Raw genomic sequence first — 16,510 nt, forward strand, 5'->3', positions numbered from 1 at the left:
ATATCTGTTAAAGATATGCATTATGCTAGATGGAACGTTACTGTCGAATAAAATTCTCTCTCTCTCATTGCCGTTAATTAATAATAGTTTGTTTAGGATTAGAAAAGCTGAACAGTCTATTTCTTATTATTTTGTGCGCAATCACTCCGTCACATTACGAATGCATAGTTTGTTCTGTGTTTTGCCTTTCTTTAGTACTTTTCCAAATTTGTTTAGAGTTATACGATTATAAACACTTTAAAAGATTTATGCCTGATGGTAATATTGCACCCGTTTTTAGTGTATATTAGTGTGAGTAATGCAGTGAGAGACAGTTCTTACGTTGCGCTTGATAATGAAAGCAAAACTGAAGGAAAAAAAGCAAGATACACTCATATGATTTGTCGATTTAGAAAAAGCGCTCGACAGTGTGAAGTGGTAGGAGGTGTTCCAAATTCTAACCAAAATAGGAGTAAGCTGTAGGAAAAGAATTGTGATATACAATGTGTACAAGAACCAAGAGGGAACAATAAGATTGGGAGTCCAAGAACTAAGTTTTCGGATTAATAAGGGTGTAAGACTGGGTTGCAGTCTTTCGCCCCTACTATTCAATCTTTACGTAGAAGAAGGAATAACTGAAATACAAGAAAGGTTAAAGAGTGGGATAGAAAGTCAGGGTGAAAGGATATTGTAACACTTTTCGCATGGTATCGATTCCTGCACTTCATAATCAAATTGGTCACTGAGCAACAAATCCGGTCAGACTTGGAATTGGTAACTTCAGTTGACATTTTTTCGCTATGTTGTAAAGATTAACCACTCTTAACTGCAATAATAACGTTCTCAATAATGACATTTACTTACTAACGTAAAACACAAATTAATCTTTCCAAGTTAGTGACATTTGATGATGAGCCCCTCCCGCCGGAGGTTCGACTTCTGCCGCGCGCGCGTGTGTGTGTTGTTCTTAGCATAAGTTAGTTTAAGTAATGTGTAAATCTAGGGACCGATGATCTCAGCAGTTTGGTCCCTTAGGAAATCACACACATTTGAACATTTTGATGACGAGCCAAAATTTCTTCGATGATTGAAACTACGTAATCATGCAATACTAGTCAACAGGAAAGCATAATGGACCCAATCTAGTCTATTATAAACCATGACTCGTTATTAACCTTCAAAGCATGAAAGCAACATCGAAGTTCAAGAAGCACATAAATCACGAAATTTCACATTACGTAAATTATATACCTTTTCTGAAATTTGTATCTCACTAGGAAGCTCAGACGATGGAGAATGTGGAAAAACACTCACTCCTCATCAAATTTCCTAGATTGAGGATTATTCAACGCAAGTAAGAATTATACTGCGTCGTAAACAACATACCCAAAACACAACTGATACACTTCCATGTCATTTGTAAAACTCACTTTTCTACAGTCAAATAAATTAAATAACACGAGAAACACCACATGTTTTAGACAGGTATAATAAAATTGTAATGATGACCAGGTCGCTCAGAATGTTACACGCTAGTGAAATTATACATTTTTTTTTTTCAAAAAAGAGCTCGTAAAATTGTATCTCCATATTTAAGGGGACCCGGAGGTGCCTATGCTGCCCATGTTAAAATCACTAAGTTTGAGGAACATTTATGAATAAACTACCAAATAGAAAAATTTGAATTTTTTTTACATATAGAGTGGTTTAGTATTGCAGTTATGACAGAGGTATTTTGGAGTATCTTTTCTAGTTTCCTTCCAATTATTTTTTTATTAATGACCCAAATTTTTTTACAAATAATTGCTTTATAATTAAACTGAAATGAAACTACTGAACATATTGCCAAATGGCTGTGTTACAATGTAAGTTTGACCACTAGGAGTGCTGTATAAAAATTTCATCTCTCTAGCTTGAGTGGTTTTGAGAAAATGTTCATTATATTCGAAAAATTCTAATTTACGGGAAATGGCTGTCAAAGTTTCTCAATACATTCCTGCACTATAGGATGGATTATCAGGTTCTTCTTCTTCATCCTCCAAAAGCTTCCTCTTCTGTCTTCTTTTCTGGCCTGTTGTTCCATCATACTTCATATGCCTTTCTCTTTCTGCTCCTCTTATCCTTTCTCTGTCAATATTTCTTAGTGCTCGTACAGTGTTCACCCCAGCTGTAAATCCTAATGCCTTCAGAACTTCACACTTCACACTGTTCCCTTGGTTGTAGGTTGCTATTGCATCATAAATGCCAAAGTGCAGTGTTTTTATGCTTACAAACACACTTTTAGGAATCACTTTCCAAATCAAATTGTTTACGCCATCATTAGGATTCTGCGTCTTTCCCTGTAGACATTTGAGTAACAATTCTGGCTGTGCTAAGTCATGAAAAATCGGTTTTATTGCATTTATCACAGCTGCTGGCAAACCATGTTTGTGATGATAGTCCTTTTTTGCATTATATTTGCACCAGGAATCTTTTGGGCACAGGCTGTGTTTGAGGGTATTCATTGGAAGAGGCAGTATGAAGGAACAATGCCCACACTGCTTTTCGCATGTCACTAACATTACTAGTATTTTGCCTTATAGCATACCCATAGTATCTCTGTAGACGTTCAATCACCTCATCAGTAAGCCTGCCTCTCCCTCCTATTGTCTTTCCATCACTGAGCTTACTTGAACCCAAAGTTTGTTTGAGCCTTCGAAGCCGTGCTCCCATACGCTTTTGCACATGCCCAATGCATTCCAACTTTTCAACTACAAATTCATTTCCAAATGGTTTCAGTTCCTCTATAGTCTTGAAACATTTGGAGTCACCATCCCCAAGGTAGTATTTGTACCTAACGTTGTATCTGGGAACTGAACGTTCAAAAATTTGTTTCACTCCATCCACTTCCATTGCTCCACTTGATCCACTAAAATTTGCCTCACAGGTTCCACTGTGCTCTCCTTTGATTTTATTTTTGCACCTACAATATTTTGATAATATTGCAACATCTATCACTTTTGCACTATCACCACAAGTAGCAGTTACAACCCCTTTCAGGTATTTATGACCCCTCTTTTGCCAGGAACCATCTAATGCCACTACCAAATCCCTAGAACCACCGTTCATTTCTACAGATTTCTCCACTGCTTCCTTCATGGTTTTCAAAGCCACATCTTCAACAGAGGATCCTACCAGTTCACAGTAGTACCCAAATTTGCTTGGAGGCGATGGCAAGTTCATAATACCACAAAACAGTTTACCAGCAGCAGACCCTTTTCCAATGGATGGAAGACCATACACAAGTCGACCATTCACATCAAACACTCTAGATCGTCCATTTTCATCAAAGTGAATTGTAGAAAGTCACTTGATACTTGCAACATGCACAGATTATCTTCATCTCACAAGCTAAACCAAAGTGCTTTGTTATCTCTAGTCCCACTCCTACACTTGAACACATTTTGCACAGAACACTTTCTTTCAGTACAGAAGATAATAATCCAATATTCAGTACTTCGTTAATATCATCACTGTCACTAACATATTCACAAAATCTGTCACTTCCACCAGTCAGCTTCTTGCTAGAAGATGTCACAGGGCTATGGCCGGCCATGTGTTGCTTAGCAGAAGAACGCACTGTTTCAGTAATTGTAGTATCGCAACTTGGTATTAATGTTAATTTTCTTTTCCCTACGTTCTTCCTCTTCTTATATACACGGTTACTAAAACGTGGCATCGTAACCAGAACAACGCTTAATACAAGAAGTATAATACTATCAACAACAGGCGCAACACTGAACTACAGGGCTATTACAAATGATTGAAGCGATTTCATAAGTTCACAGTAGCTCCATTCATTGACATATGGTCACGACACACTACAGATACGTAGAAAAACTCATAAAGTTTTGTTCGGCTGAAGCCGCACTTCAGGTTTCAGCCGCCAGAGCGCTCGAGAGCGCAGTGAGACAAAATGGCGACAGGAGCCGAGAAAGCGTATGGTTATGCTTGAAATGCACTCACATCTTTCAGACATAACAGTGCAACGACACTTCAGGACGAAGTTCAACAAAGATCCACCAACTGCTAACTCCATTCGGCGATGGTATGCGCAGTTTAAAGCCTCTGAATGCCTCTGTAAGGGGAAATCAACGGGTCGGCCTGCAGTGAGCGAAGAAACGGTTGAACGCGTGCGGGCAAGTTTCACGCGTAGCCCGCGGAAGTCGACGAATAAAGCAAGCAGGGAGCTAAACGTACCACAGCCCACGGTTTGGAAAATCTTACGGAAAAGGCTAAAGCAGAAGCCTTACCGTTTACAATTGCTACAAGCCCTGACACCCGATGACAAAGTCAAACGCTTTGAATTTTCGGCGCGGTTGCAACAGCTCATGGAAGAGGATGCGTTCAGTGCGAAACTTGTTTTCAGTGATGAAGCAACATTTTTTCTTAATGGTGAAGTGAACAGACACAATGTGCGAATCTGGGCGGTAGAGAATCCTAACGCATTCGTGCAGCAAATTCGCAATTCAACAAAAGTTAATGTGTTTTGTGCAATCTCACGGTTTAAAGTTTACGGCCCCTTTTTCTTCTGCGAAAAAAAAAAAAACGTTACAGGACACGTGTATCTGGGCATGCTGGAAAATTGGCTCATGCCACAACTGGAGACCGACAGCGCCGACTTCATCTTTCAACAGGATGGTGCTCCACCGCACTACCATCATGATGTTCGGCATTTCTTAAACAGGAGATTGGAAAACCGATGGATCGGTCGTGGTGGAGATCATGATCAGCAATTCATGTCATGGCCTCCACGCTCTCCCGACTTAACCCCATGTGATTTCTTTCTGTGGGGTTATGTGAAAGATTCAGTGTTTAAACCTCCTCTACCAAGAAACGTGCCAGAACTGCGAGCTCGCATCAACGATACTTTCGAACTCATTGATGGGGACATGCTGCGCCGAGTGGGGGAGGAACTTGATTGTCGGCTTGATGTCTGCCGAATCACTAAAGGGGCACATATCGAACATTTGTGAATGCCTAAAAAACTTTTTGAGTTTTTGTATGTGTGTGCAAAGCATTGTGAAAATATCTCAAATAATAAAGTTATTGTAGAGCTGTGAAATCGCTTCAATCATTTCTAATAACCCTGTAATTCGAAACGGTAAACAGCATAGAGACGATGTTCCGCGCTCTTAGCGCTTAATTTGTCACAGAAAACAATGTAGCCAACCCTTGCACACTCGCTGTATTCGTAACATAAGGCGCTGTATGCGTAACAGGCCGAGAAAATCCCAAGCTGTTCCCCAGGAAGTCACGAGAGGGCGTTTGATGCATTCAGCGGCCGCCCATTTCCTCTGCAGGCGTGGGGGAAAATGGTAATAACTCCACTTCTAGGGCGAGTAGAACAATAATTCAAAGTTTACATTAAAGAGGAATGTTCCAGTTAATTTTCGGTAGCAAAAAAAAATCGTAATTTTTTGGATTTGACCACCTCCGGCTCCCCTGAAGCACCGAGATTGTAACGTCTGATTTATTTAAAAGATACACCAATATCTGTACTAATTTTTACGCCTGTATGGAATTGTGGTAAACACATATATCTGAAATCAGTATTGTAATTGATAATTTGAAATTGGACGTGCTTCAAAGCCCTCAAGCATTTCTAGGCAAACGTGACTTGAACTGTGTACATGATAGATAGCAGGCGTATGTGTAACTGGTTCAGTAAACCTGCTATTGCGCAACACTGATGGAAGTGATCCAGCATATAAGCTTTGTAGTTATCAAGCTACAAGCTACTAAATATCGATGTCTTCCACCATAAAAACGTATTTACTTAATTAAAAGGCAACAGAGACAATTACGTAAGGAAGCTGCGCGAAACTGTAGAATCTGGGAACAAAGTGCAAATGGAAGAAAACAAAGCAACAGAAGATAAGTACTAGCCGCTTGAAGAAGCAGCGGATTTCGTTGTGCACATCTCATGACCTATGATCGCACCTACGACTTCTAACGAAGAGCGCTGAATACAGCTTACAATATCAATGATAAGGTTCGCTAATGACATTGCTATCGTGAAAATGAAGACTAACAGTATCTGTTGAATGGAGTGAACAGTACAATGAGTATAGAATATGGATCGAGAGTAAACCAGAAAAGACAAAAGTAATTAGAATTTGAGAGATGAGAATAACGAGAATCTTAACATCAGAATTGATCAGGAAGTAGACGAAGTTAAGGAATTCTGCTACCTAAGAAGCAAAATAAACCTTGATGGACGAAGCAAGGATAACATAAAAAGGTGACTAGCACAGACAAAGAGGGTATTTCTGCCCAAGAGAAGTCTACTGGGGTCGAACATAAGCCTTAAGTTGAGGAAGAGATTTATGAGAATGTAGATTTGGAGCACAGCGTTGTATGGTATTGAAGAGTTTGAGATGTGACGATACATAAAAATACTGAAAATCAGGTGGACTGAAATAGGATACAGAATGAGTAGGTTCTCCACAGGATCGGCAAAGACAGAAACACCTGGAAAACACTGACAAGAAGAATGGTCAAGATGATCGGACATCTGTTAAGGCATCAAAGATTAACCTCTATGGTACCAGAGGGAACTGCGGACCGCAACAAACCAGTCAGAAGAATGATGATGACAAAATGCATTGGATATTTCAGTTAAGTTTCAAACTTCAACTAACAACGCTGATAACAGTCCTGAAAATGGAAGTTTTAAGAGACAGTCTGCATGGAATTAAAGACTAATATTACTAAAGACCACAGAGTACCTTGTAAGTTCAGACAATCAGCACAAATTCAGAACAAACCCCACGTGTGGAACAGAGCTCGGTTTTTCGTGCGCAAAATCTTTCAGCAGTAAAAGTCATGTGAACAGGTACATTTTCTCTTCCTATAGTTGCGAAAGGTGTCGATCCATAACCATGACACAATCATAAGAAGTATCTTCGTAGATATGCGACTGGCTATACAAAGTTTTGACCAATAAAAACCCGTAGGTTATGCCGGACGACGAATGTTCAACAGAATCGCCAAGGAAACATAATTGGACACCTTTTGTTCTCGATATACATAAACAGTTCATCAGATAGGATCTCCAGCACTGTCAAGTGGGTTCGCTGACGATGCTGTTACCTACAGGAAAGTCTCGTCGTTGGACGATAGTAAGTAAATGCAGAAAGGTTTGAACAAAATTCGTATTTGTTGTAATGAGTATAGGCTCTCTTTAAATGTGGGTAGGTGCAAGATAATGTCCGTAAGAAAGAGAACGAACTCGATAGTAGCAGATTACAAGATTAGTGGCGAACATATGGAGGATCACATCGTTTAAATATCTGGGGCAGTTGTAACAAACTGGGTGAAATAGGATCAACACCTTAAGACAGTATGAGGGAAGGCGAATAGAAGACTTAAGACTAGTCGAAAGAATTCTTGAAAAGTGAAATGCATCCTTAAAATAAATCCCATACTGAACACTAGTCCGACAATCTATTATCGGAAAGTAATGCTTCGGAGCTTGTAGTCCTCATCGAGTAGGCTCGTCTGCAGCCATAGACAGAATTCAGAGACGCGCTGGCGTAACAGTTCGCTATAGCACGTATACAAGTGTAACTGAGATTCTGGGGGAACTTAAATAGGAAGCTTTAGAAGTAAGGCGATGTTTTTCTGCGAAAACCCTTTGGGTAAAGGTAGAGAACCTACATTCGAGGAAGACTTTGTGATCATACTGCTGCACCCTCTCTCTCGTAGGATTCATGAAAATAAGTTAAGACAGCCGAGGGCGAGTAAAGAGGCGTATACACTGAGGTGACGCAAGTGATGGGGTAGCGATATGTACATATACAAATGGCGGTAGTATCGCGTGCACAAGGTATAAAAAGGCAGTGCATTGGCGGAGCTGTCATTTGTACTCCGGTAATTCATGTGAAAAGGTGTCCGACGTAATTATGGTCGTAGGATGGAAATTAACAGACTTTGAATGCGGAATAGTAGTTGAATCTAGACGCATGGGATATTCCATTTCGAAAATTGTTAGGGAGTTCAGTATTTCGAGATCCACAGCATCAATACTTTGCCGAGAATACCGAATTTCAGGCAATACCTGTCAACGAACAATGCAGCGGCCGACAGCCTTCACTTAACTTCCTACGGCAGCGCCATTAGCGTAGAGTTGTCACTGCTAACAGACAAGCAACACTGCGTGAAATAATCGCAGAAATCAATGTGGGACGTACGACGATCATATCCGTTAGGACACTCTGGCGAAATATCGCGTTAATGGGCTGTGGTACCATACGATCGACGCGAGTGCCTTTGTTAACAGCACGTCATCGCCTGCAGTGCCTCTCCTGGGCTCGTGACCATATCGGTTGGAGCCTAGACGACTGGAGAACCGTAGTCTGTTCAGATGAGTCCCGATTTCTGTTGGTAAGAGCTGATGCAAGGGTTCGAATGTGGCGCAACACCACGAAAAGGCTCTGTGCACGCTGGTGGTGGCTCCATAATGGTGCGGGCTGTGTTTGCATGGAATGGACCGGGACCTCTAATCCACTTGAACCGATCATTGACAGAAAATGGTTATGTTCAGCTACTTGGAGACCATTTTTAGGCATTGGTTTACTTCTTGTTCCAAACAACGATGGAATTTTTATGGATGAAAATGCGGCATGTGTCCGGGCCACAACTGTTCGCGGTTGGCCGTCATGGTTAATTCCGAAGACCCTAATGTTGGCAAACATTGGCGGTTGTTCGGTAGTAGATATCATTACAACGGTAAAAATGCAGTCTTTCAGCTGAGGAGCCAAAGTAAAAATCCATGTACGTACATTGTGATTATCTTTGCCGCTATTTACCCAAATCACTCCGAACGAATACAGTGGAAATGCCTTCAGTAAAGACAACTACTTGGTTCCGCTGTTCTTTTCGATGGAGTAGTTCGCTTTCTATGCTGATGTAATAGGTTTTTTTCTGAAGCTAGTATAGTCGGCCAGAGTGGCCAAGCGGTTAAAGGCGCTACAGTCTGGAACCGCGCGACTGCTACGGTCGCAGGTTCGAATCCTGCCTCGGGCATGGATGTGTGTGATGTCCTTAGGTTAGTTAGGTTTAAGTAGTTCTAAGTTCTAGGGGACTGATGACCATAGAAGTTAAGTCCCATAGTGCTCAGAGCCATTTGAACCATTTGAATCTGAAGCAAGTATAAAGAAAAGCAGTTTCCGTTATTACAAGACTAAGACTAGCATGTATCTTGTGAAGTACTTTCCATTGTTTTGAGGAAGGAGGAGTCTTTCTCTTTTAGAGAAGTGAGAGTGCTATACTACGAAGGGAGGAACTGTAGACTTACGACGAAGAAAGAATTTGTGAAACACTAGTGTCGATCTGTGATGTAGTTAGCTTAAGATGTTCGATGATCCTCAAAACTTATAACAATAGTAGCACATTTTCCCTAATGATGACGCACCTTACTGGAAGATTATTTCGTTTTGGATATGTATGTTGGCGGGACGTAAACACTTGCCGAAACAGACTAGACGAGTGTCGAGATATCAGATTGAAGGCAAATATGTTAAATTACCGACTATCGCTGTGCTAAATGTATGTTCAGCAACAATTCAATTTAAGGAAAATGTTCCATCCAAGACGTAAAGGGTATCTAACCCAAGATTTACTTGTTATCTTACAGAGTGCTCAATTTGCAAACGTGTGACTGAGAATGAAATGACAAAAATGTACTTCGCACTTTTATATCCTAACATATAGACTGCCACCTGCTACTAACAGTCTTTAGTGCCGATTTACTGGTAATACTGTTCTCATAAATTACTTCTGGCAAGCGACATGACAGCTGAAAGCGTAATTAAAGCTTTCGCAATACGACAAACGACTCCACAAGGCAACGGTGTAATTTCTTTTCGTGCTTCTTAATGCAGACGGTGTGTTAGTGAAAAGACTGACAGTATTAGGTGGCACAGATAACGAAAAAGATTTTACGTCTGGGCTAATATAGTAATCTAGCATTTGTGTATAGATCTTTTAGTGTGTTGTGCATTCACAAGCGCAGCACCCACTTTGTCGACTATATACGCCATTTGCAGCATTCCAGGCTTACGTTATCATTAGAAGCGACTATTCTGGGCTGCAAGGCGAGTCAGTGCCAGCCTTGAAACGTTCTGTTCCCTTCCGCAGCGACAGCAGTTGGCGCTCCCATGCCGCTACTCACGTGGCGCAGAAACTCGCCGTGTAGTCGCTTCTTCCAGCCGTAGCACTGCCGCTTGCTTCATGTTCGCACAGTTTTTATATATCTAGTATACTGCACACTGTATTAGCTCGTGTCGGCTAAATTCTGCAGAAGCTAATGAATCCAGGTTCCGGTTGGTTTAAGCTGAAGGACGGGCACAAGCGGCTTAGATGGAGAAAGCTGCTGTATCATGTCAGGTTTTAATGTACACAGCAGAATGCAACTGCTGCAGAACAGCGCCTTAAAGTGTGCAACTAATTTGTTTCAGTGGTCGCCGCAGCCGTCATCGGAACCACCGCCATGTTGAACGAGTAGCGGCGCGGCGCTGTCGTTCCGACACTGCCATAACAACTAGCAAGATGCCCACAGGTACGCATGCATGCCTTTCTGCTCGGTGTATCTATTCGTGTGGTCGCTTGCTTCTGTCTTTTCCGTATCCCACACTTCAGCAGATATTTTAATGAAAACATGTACTCATTTGCTAAAGCAGTTTGATGCTCATTCTTTGCAAATGTAGATAGTTGTTTAATGGTAAATAATGTGCATCAAATGAACTTAACTCGTTTAATGGCTTATTTTAATACTGGTTACTGCGTTTCCGTCGCGAGCTCGCCATTATGATATTTTTTTGCTAGTTTCATATTGTATCCTATGCCGTATATGGAGCCAAAACGAGTAAACTGTCGCTCTTCTAGGGAAAGAATTCGTGCTTATCACTTTCGAAATTATTTCCTCGTCTGATAGATAATTTTAATGAATATTTAAGTTTGTGTATGTTAAATGCTCGATTTAGAAAAGTACAGAAAAGTCATCATTTTGAGTAATCTATCCAGATAACACTCGTTTCTGCCTTCAATTTTCAGTTGGCAGCTTTGAAGGGCACCGAATGCTGAATCATGAAATGATGTTGTGTTATATGTAATTTAGGCTGCGTATCATTTCCAAGGACTCGTACATTGGCACTTTTTTACCATTAAATTAGTTCCTGCAAATTCGGTCATATTTCAAGTACTAACTTAAAAGCTCAAGCCTCATACGCCTGATAGTACTTGTTAGGAAAACAGAGGTGTTATCCGTTATTTATTTATTTACTTTTTGTTTGGTTGGTTCGATGGAATCGTAGGAGCCAAAGCTGCGTGGTAATGGAACGAATAAATACATAGTTCACAGAATGCTGATAAGCAAAATTAAAAAATATGAAATTAGTAAAACTCGAAAATGTGATGGTGTACACGAATAAATAACACAGTACAGACAAGTTGTCAATTACTCTGAAGAACTACTCTAAATCATAGGAGAAGCGTGCCACAAGGTAACCTTTCAACTTTTATTTGAAAACTTTGGGTTCATTACTCAAGTTTTCTCAGCTCTGCTATAAGTCAGTTGAAAATGAAACCTACTGAGCAGTGTACACCTTTCTGCATAGTGCTTAAGGGGAAGTGTTATCCAAGTACGGATCGTTTTTCTGTGTAGTGTTCAGTGAATGAACGTCACAGTTTCTTCAAAATGAGTCAACGTTGTCAACAACAAAACCCCATGTAACTTCCTAGCGGATTAGAACTGTGTGCTGGATCGGGTCTCGAACCTGGGATCTTTTGCGGGCAAGTGGTCTGCTGACCGAGCTATTAAAGAACTACTGACGACCTACCCTCCCAAATTGTCTCGGACTTTCCAAACTTCGCAGAAGTTCACCAGCACATCTTGCTGGACTGGCAAACCAGGAAGAAAGGATACTGCGGAGCCACGGCATAGCCTGCATTCACAGTGGCACCAGAGGTCGCCCGATAATATCGGCCGTGAGCTTGGTCACGGTGCGTCCGATCTCCGTCAGTCTGTGGAGGGGTCAACGAGGTTAGATTAGAATCTGTCCTATTTATGAAGTGCTTTAGTGCGAAGTATCCTGTTAAAAAGAGGCCGAATGCGAGTAAATAAGCTATATCTGTATCGAAAAGACGTGGCCGAGTGCTGTACCCTCCGTCATCTGTGCCTGGAATTACAAGTTCCACGAATATGTGACATTAAGGAAAAAACGCCACTCCACAAAAGTTAAAAACGCTTTAACTTTGTGATACCACTTTCTTTCTCCTGTCTCCGATTTGCGTTAGGAGGAGCCGCTACCTGTCAATCTAACATGCCATACTTCATGTTTTTCATATTAAACGTGTATATTACGAAAATATGTGATTTTAGTGATACATAATGTTAAGGATCTCTCCCAAACATGTTCTTTCGAATAAGGTTTATTATGCTACATTGATAGGATGTGCCACTTCGATGTGTGAAGGTTTTGTCAATGAGGTTGTAAGCACACCATGGTTAAGTTACGTAGTAAAAGTAGATGCTGTTTCTATTATATGGTGCACGGATAAAATTTGCATGTGAGTAAGCAAGTATTATTTAATTAATGAAAGGTAGATTTGTGGTTTCACAGCAGCTCGCTTTATTGTAAATATGATGAAAATTAATGCAGTACTGGCAGTATATTCAGACTCTAATATTAGAAACTTCAATGTTCTTTAAACATTTGCTCAGTGGATTTGAGAAAGGAAGTAACAACGTTTCTTATGGCAGTATTATTTCAGATTGAGTGTAGCTTTTAATAAAGAAAATCATTGTATTTTTAGTGCACGTACCCAAATCTTAGCTCCAAAATTCGGTATAGAATAAATTTAACGTATCGTAGTATCTGAGGTGCAAGAGTGAAGGCATTAGCTTTTAAATTAGTCTTTAGGACGTCGTAAATAGCATCCAACATATTATAGAAAAACTGTGAAGTTGTACTTTTCAGATAGTGGTATGGACTTTAATATTGGAAAGATGCAATCGCTAGATGTCAAATACCGAAATGTCATGTCTAGTGTTACTGGGATCAGAACTGCTTCTTTAAGGTGAATATCGTATAATTTCATAGTGCTCGAATAACACCGCTAAAAGTATACGAAATTAGCTTTCGTTATCGGGAAGTGTTTCACGTATGAGTCTTCGGCTTTACGTACTCAAGATGATTAATAGTGACTTGAAAAGGAAGATCACAAAAACAATGTTTTGCTGAATGTATTTGAAGTCTTTGATTGCCATTTAGCATACGTATGAAAGATAAACAAAGTTTAGAATAAGACACTCAGAAGACGTGATGCACTAAAAAGTGGAAACACACTGCACCACATTTGCAAACCCATTCTTGTACAGAATCGCCAGCCTTCTGACATAAAACGCCAGTAAGAAGTAATAATAAATTGTAGACAACTAATGTCCACCTACCATAACCCAGAAAAGATCCACTGCAGTAACTTTAGGCATATGGTACGTCATCCTTCTCACTTGAACAAATTATTTTTTGAGGTTTAATTTACGCATAGAATTTCCGATAAAGGGTTTGCCTCCTACTTGTGATCTCCAATAAAACCTGCGATTTCAGTCCATAGATTCTGAGCTATATTCCGGTTATGATAGTTTTATCATCAGGATGCCACAAACTCACTCTTTCTTGGAATTAGCAGTTTCTCACAGCCCATATGTGAGAACGTTGGTCGATTTGATCGACGAAAACAAACTGATTTGAATTGTACCGAATCTCGTCCGAAGTCAATACGTCTGGGCGATGGGGTCGGCTACAGTGTGACCGCGTTCATAGTGGCGTTCTGATTTGATGTCGGTCGTCGGCGGATCCACGGATGTCGGTGCCACTGTGGCCGCAGTCTTAGCCACAGCCAGGGGGATTGTTTTCAGAATCTATTTACACCCAGCAGCGGAGTGTGTGCTGATTTCCGGTTCTGGACACTGTTCCGACTTGCCAGGGAATAAATCCCATGATCGAGTATATGTACGGGGATATCTGAACTAGAATTCTGAGGCACCTGAGCAAAGCCCTATCCGAAGCCTGCGAACTGACACCGCAGATCTGCCGCCGAAGTATAATACAGTCTTGAGGAAGAGCCAACAGAATCGACATCAGTGGGATATTTGGGAAACGTAGAGGCGAATAATATATGAGAGATGGGGCTGCAGTGCGGTAGTCAGTTGACGCTGTGGCGCCTCCCCACTCCACGCCCCCCCCCCCCCCCTCCTTCCCCCCACACACGTGTGTGCATGGCTTCCGAGATATGCGCCTTCTGGCCCGGACTGGCAGGTGCGTGCTGCTTTCCTACGTGCTTTCCTGCGCAGCGCCTCAGCGCGGGATTCGGAATGCTGTCGCCTGAGCGACGGGTTTCCCGCCACGCAACACTGGCACGCAACGATGGCACATGACGCTACACAGAGTCGCTGCCTGCAACCAATCTTCCTAAAGGTGCGTCCACGCGATGTCTCTCTTTTTTTTTTTTATCAACTTTGGGCATGCGCTTAAATTTCCAACAGCGCAAGCACGCATGCGTATTTGTGCATATAGAATTTCTTTTATTTGAGGGCGAGCGTAAAATTGAATTGCTCACCTATTCGGTGGGAATCTCTAGGGCTGCTTAGCGGACGACAGCCAGCTGGAGTTCATGTGTGTTCTGTTGTTTAGTGTGTTGAGTTTACGCATCAAAGCGATTTGTGTGTAATAATGTCTGTTGACTTCGAAGGACGCACGCTGAAATTTACATATGATTACAGACTAATACGAGTAATATGGAATGCCGCTTCAAAAATAATACAGATACAAATTTGATACCCTAGAGTCAGGTATTAAATGAAGACTCCGATCATATTACTGTAAAGAATGTCAGTCTCGAAGTAGGAAAACACAGAAGCAGCCTACAAATTTATGAACAGTGCGTATGAAACCTGTGGAGGAACATTCATTAATAGCACAACAGTTGCGGAACCTGATATCTGAACAAAAGAAAAGAAGGGTTTGGTGAAGCCCCTCAACAAACCACTAGAAATGGAAATAAAGAACATTGATGAAGCAAAAGATTGGAAAACACGACCTCCATTGAAATTGATTCTGGGGTCTAAGACATTTCCGAATCTTTCGAGTCCGAGGAAGTTTTATATATATGTGTGTGTCTATTTTGACTGAAGTTTTGTAAACAGCTTTTTATAAAATAAAATTAAATTAAATGACGTACTGAACGTCAAATTAACCTTTGCATAACGACTAAGAACCTCCCTTAATATTTTCTCCGTTTCATGAATAATCACTGAAATTTTCTGATTTGAAATGTGAAATAAATAGCTCAAAGTAGTATGTAAGTCGGTGGTTGCCAGCCTTATCACATGCAGTTTCCCAAGAAGAAGATCGAAAATCTCTCTGTGACCTCCTCCTGAAATTTGCAAACAGAATATTGCCGCCAATTTGTGTTTCTATGCCTGTGTTATTTATGTACTGTCTTACCCATAATTGCTTTAGTGTTTTCTTCTTCTGTCGCCTTTCATCTCAATAAATGCAGCACAAATTTCCGAGCGCCTGGAAATTCAATTCATAGTTCGCTTTTTTTAAATTACTCTTCCTGCTCTGAGATTAACAGGTCAAGGGGTTGCCCTTTCATCTGCACGTTCAGCGATTTCAGTTTTATAACGATCGTCCAATCTGACCATAACTCGATAATTCGTTCAAGTGTTTCATAAGAAGTCTCCTTCGCGAACGATCTGCTGTTCAACAATTTCTAATAAACTTACGGCTAACCAGTGTAGCAAACATGGGCTCTAAATTCATACCTTAAGAGCTGTGAGCATTTTTCAGTCTTCGATATTGTGAAACGAATCTCATTTACTGCAAACTCTTTGCTTTCCATATTTTGAGAGGTGGTAGTATGGACAAAAAAAAAAAAAAAAAAAAAAAAGATAGAAAGAGAAAAAAGGTCCAGTAGCATAGGCTATGAAGTGCAAACGTTGAGAGCTATGAGCACATTTTTCAGTAGAAGAGAGATGTTTCACACTAGCGAAGATGAAAAAGTGCTCATAGCTCTTAAGTTATGCATTTTAGAGCCCATGTTTACTAGAATTTATTTGCTTCGAATGATCGTTCCTGTCATGACCATGAACACTGATCGTTCATTCAGGGACAACCTGTATATTTTTAGTACCATCAGAATTTCCGCTGTTCGTGACACGACTTAAAGGTCGATCCCTCCGATCGTCAAATTTATTTGCTTTTAGAGAAATGAACACATTAACATTTTCCCCAGAACTGCTGGAGATAATTGGTAATCGCTTCGCCATTTCAATTATAGTCGAGATCTGGCAAATCCGACTCCATAATATTTTCTTCGATCGTCACCATTTAGCGGATTGTAGATAATTGCATAATGAACTTCCTGGAATAAAATTTGTATGCTGCCCTGGAAGTTTTCTGTTCTGATAAATTTTTCACTT

General features: G+C 40.7%; 1 protein-coding gene across 1 annotated transcript in view; it reads left to right on the forward strand.

Annotated features, from left to right (window-relative positions):
- LOC126470344 (uncharacterized) overlaps positions 1–16,510 on the forward strand; it is a 913,419-nt gene that overhangs the window by 409,239 nt on the left and 487,670 nt on the right. Inside the window, exon 3 of the mRNA XM_050098134.1 lies at positions 10,482–10,582. Coding sequence (XP_049954091.1) covers positions 10,573–10,582 — 10 coding nt within the window. The 5' untranslated portion in view covers positions 10,482–10,572. The remainder of the gene's footprint in view (positions 1–10,481; positions 10,583–16,510) is intronic.

Source organism: Schistocerca serialis, chromosome 3 (genome assembly GCF_023864345.2).
Source record: "Schistocerca serialis cubense isolate TAMUIC-IGC-003099 chromosome 3, iqSchSeri2.2, whole genome shotgun sequence".
In the NCBI taxonomy this organism is placed as follows: Eukaryota; Metazoa; Arthropoda; class Insecta; order Orthoptera; family Acrididae; genus Schistocerca; species Schistocerca serialis.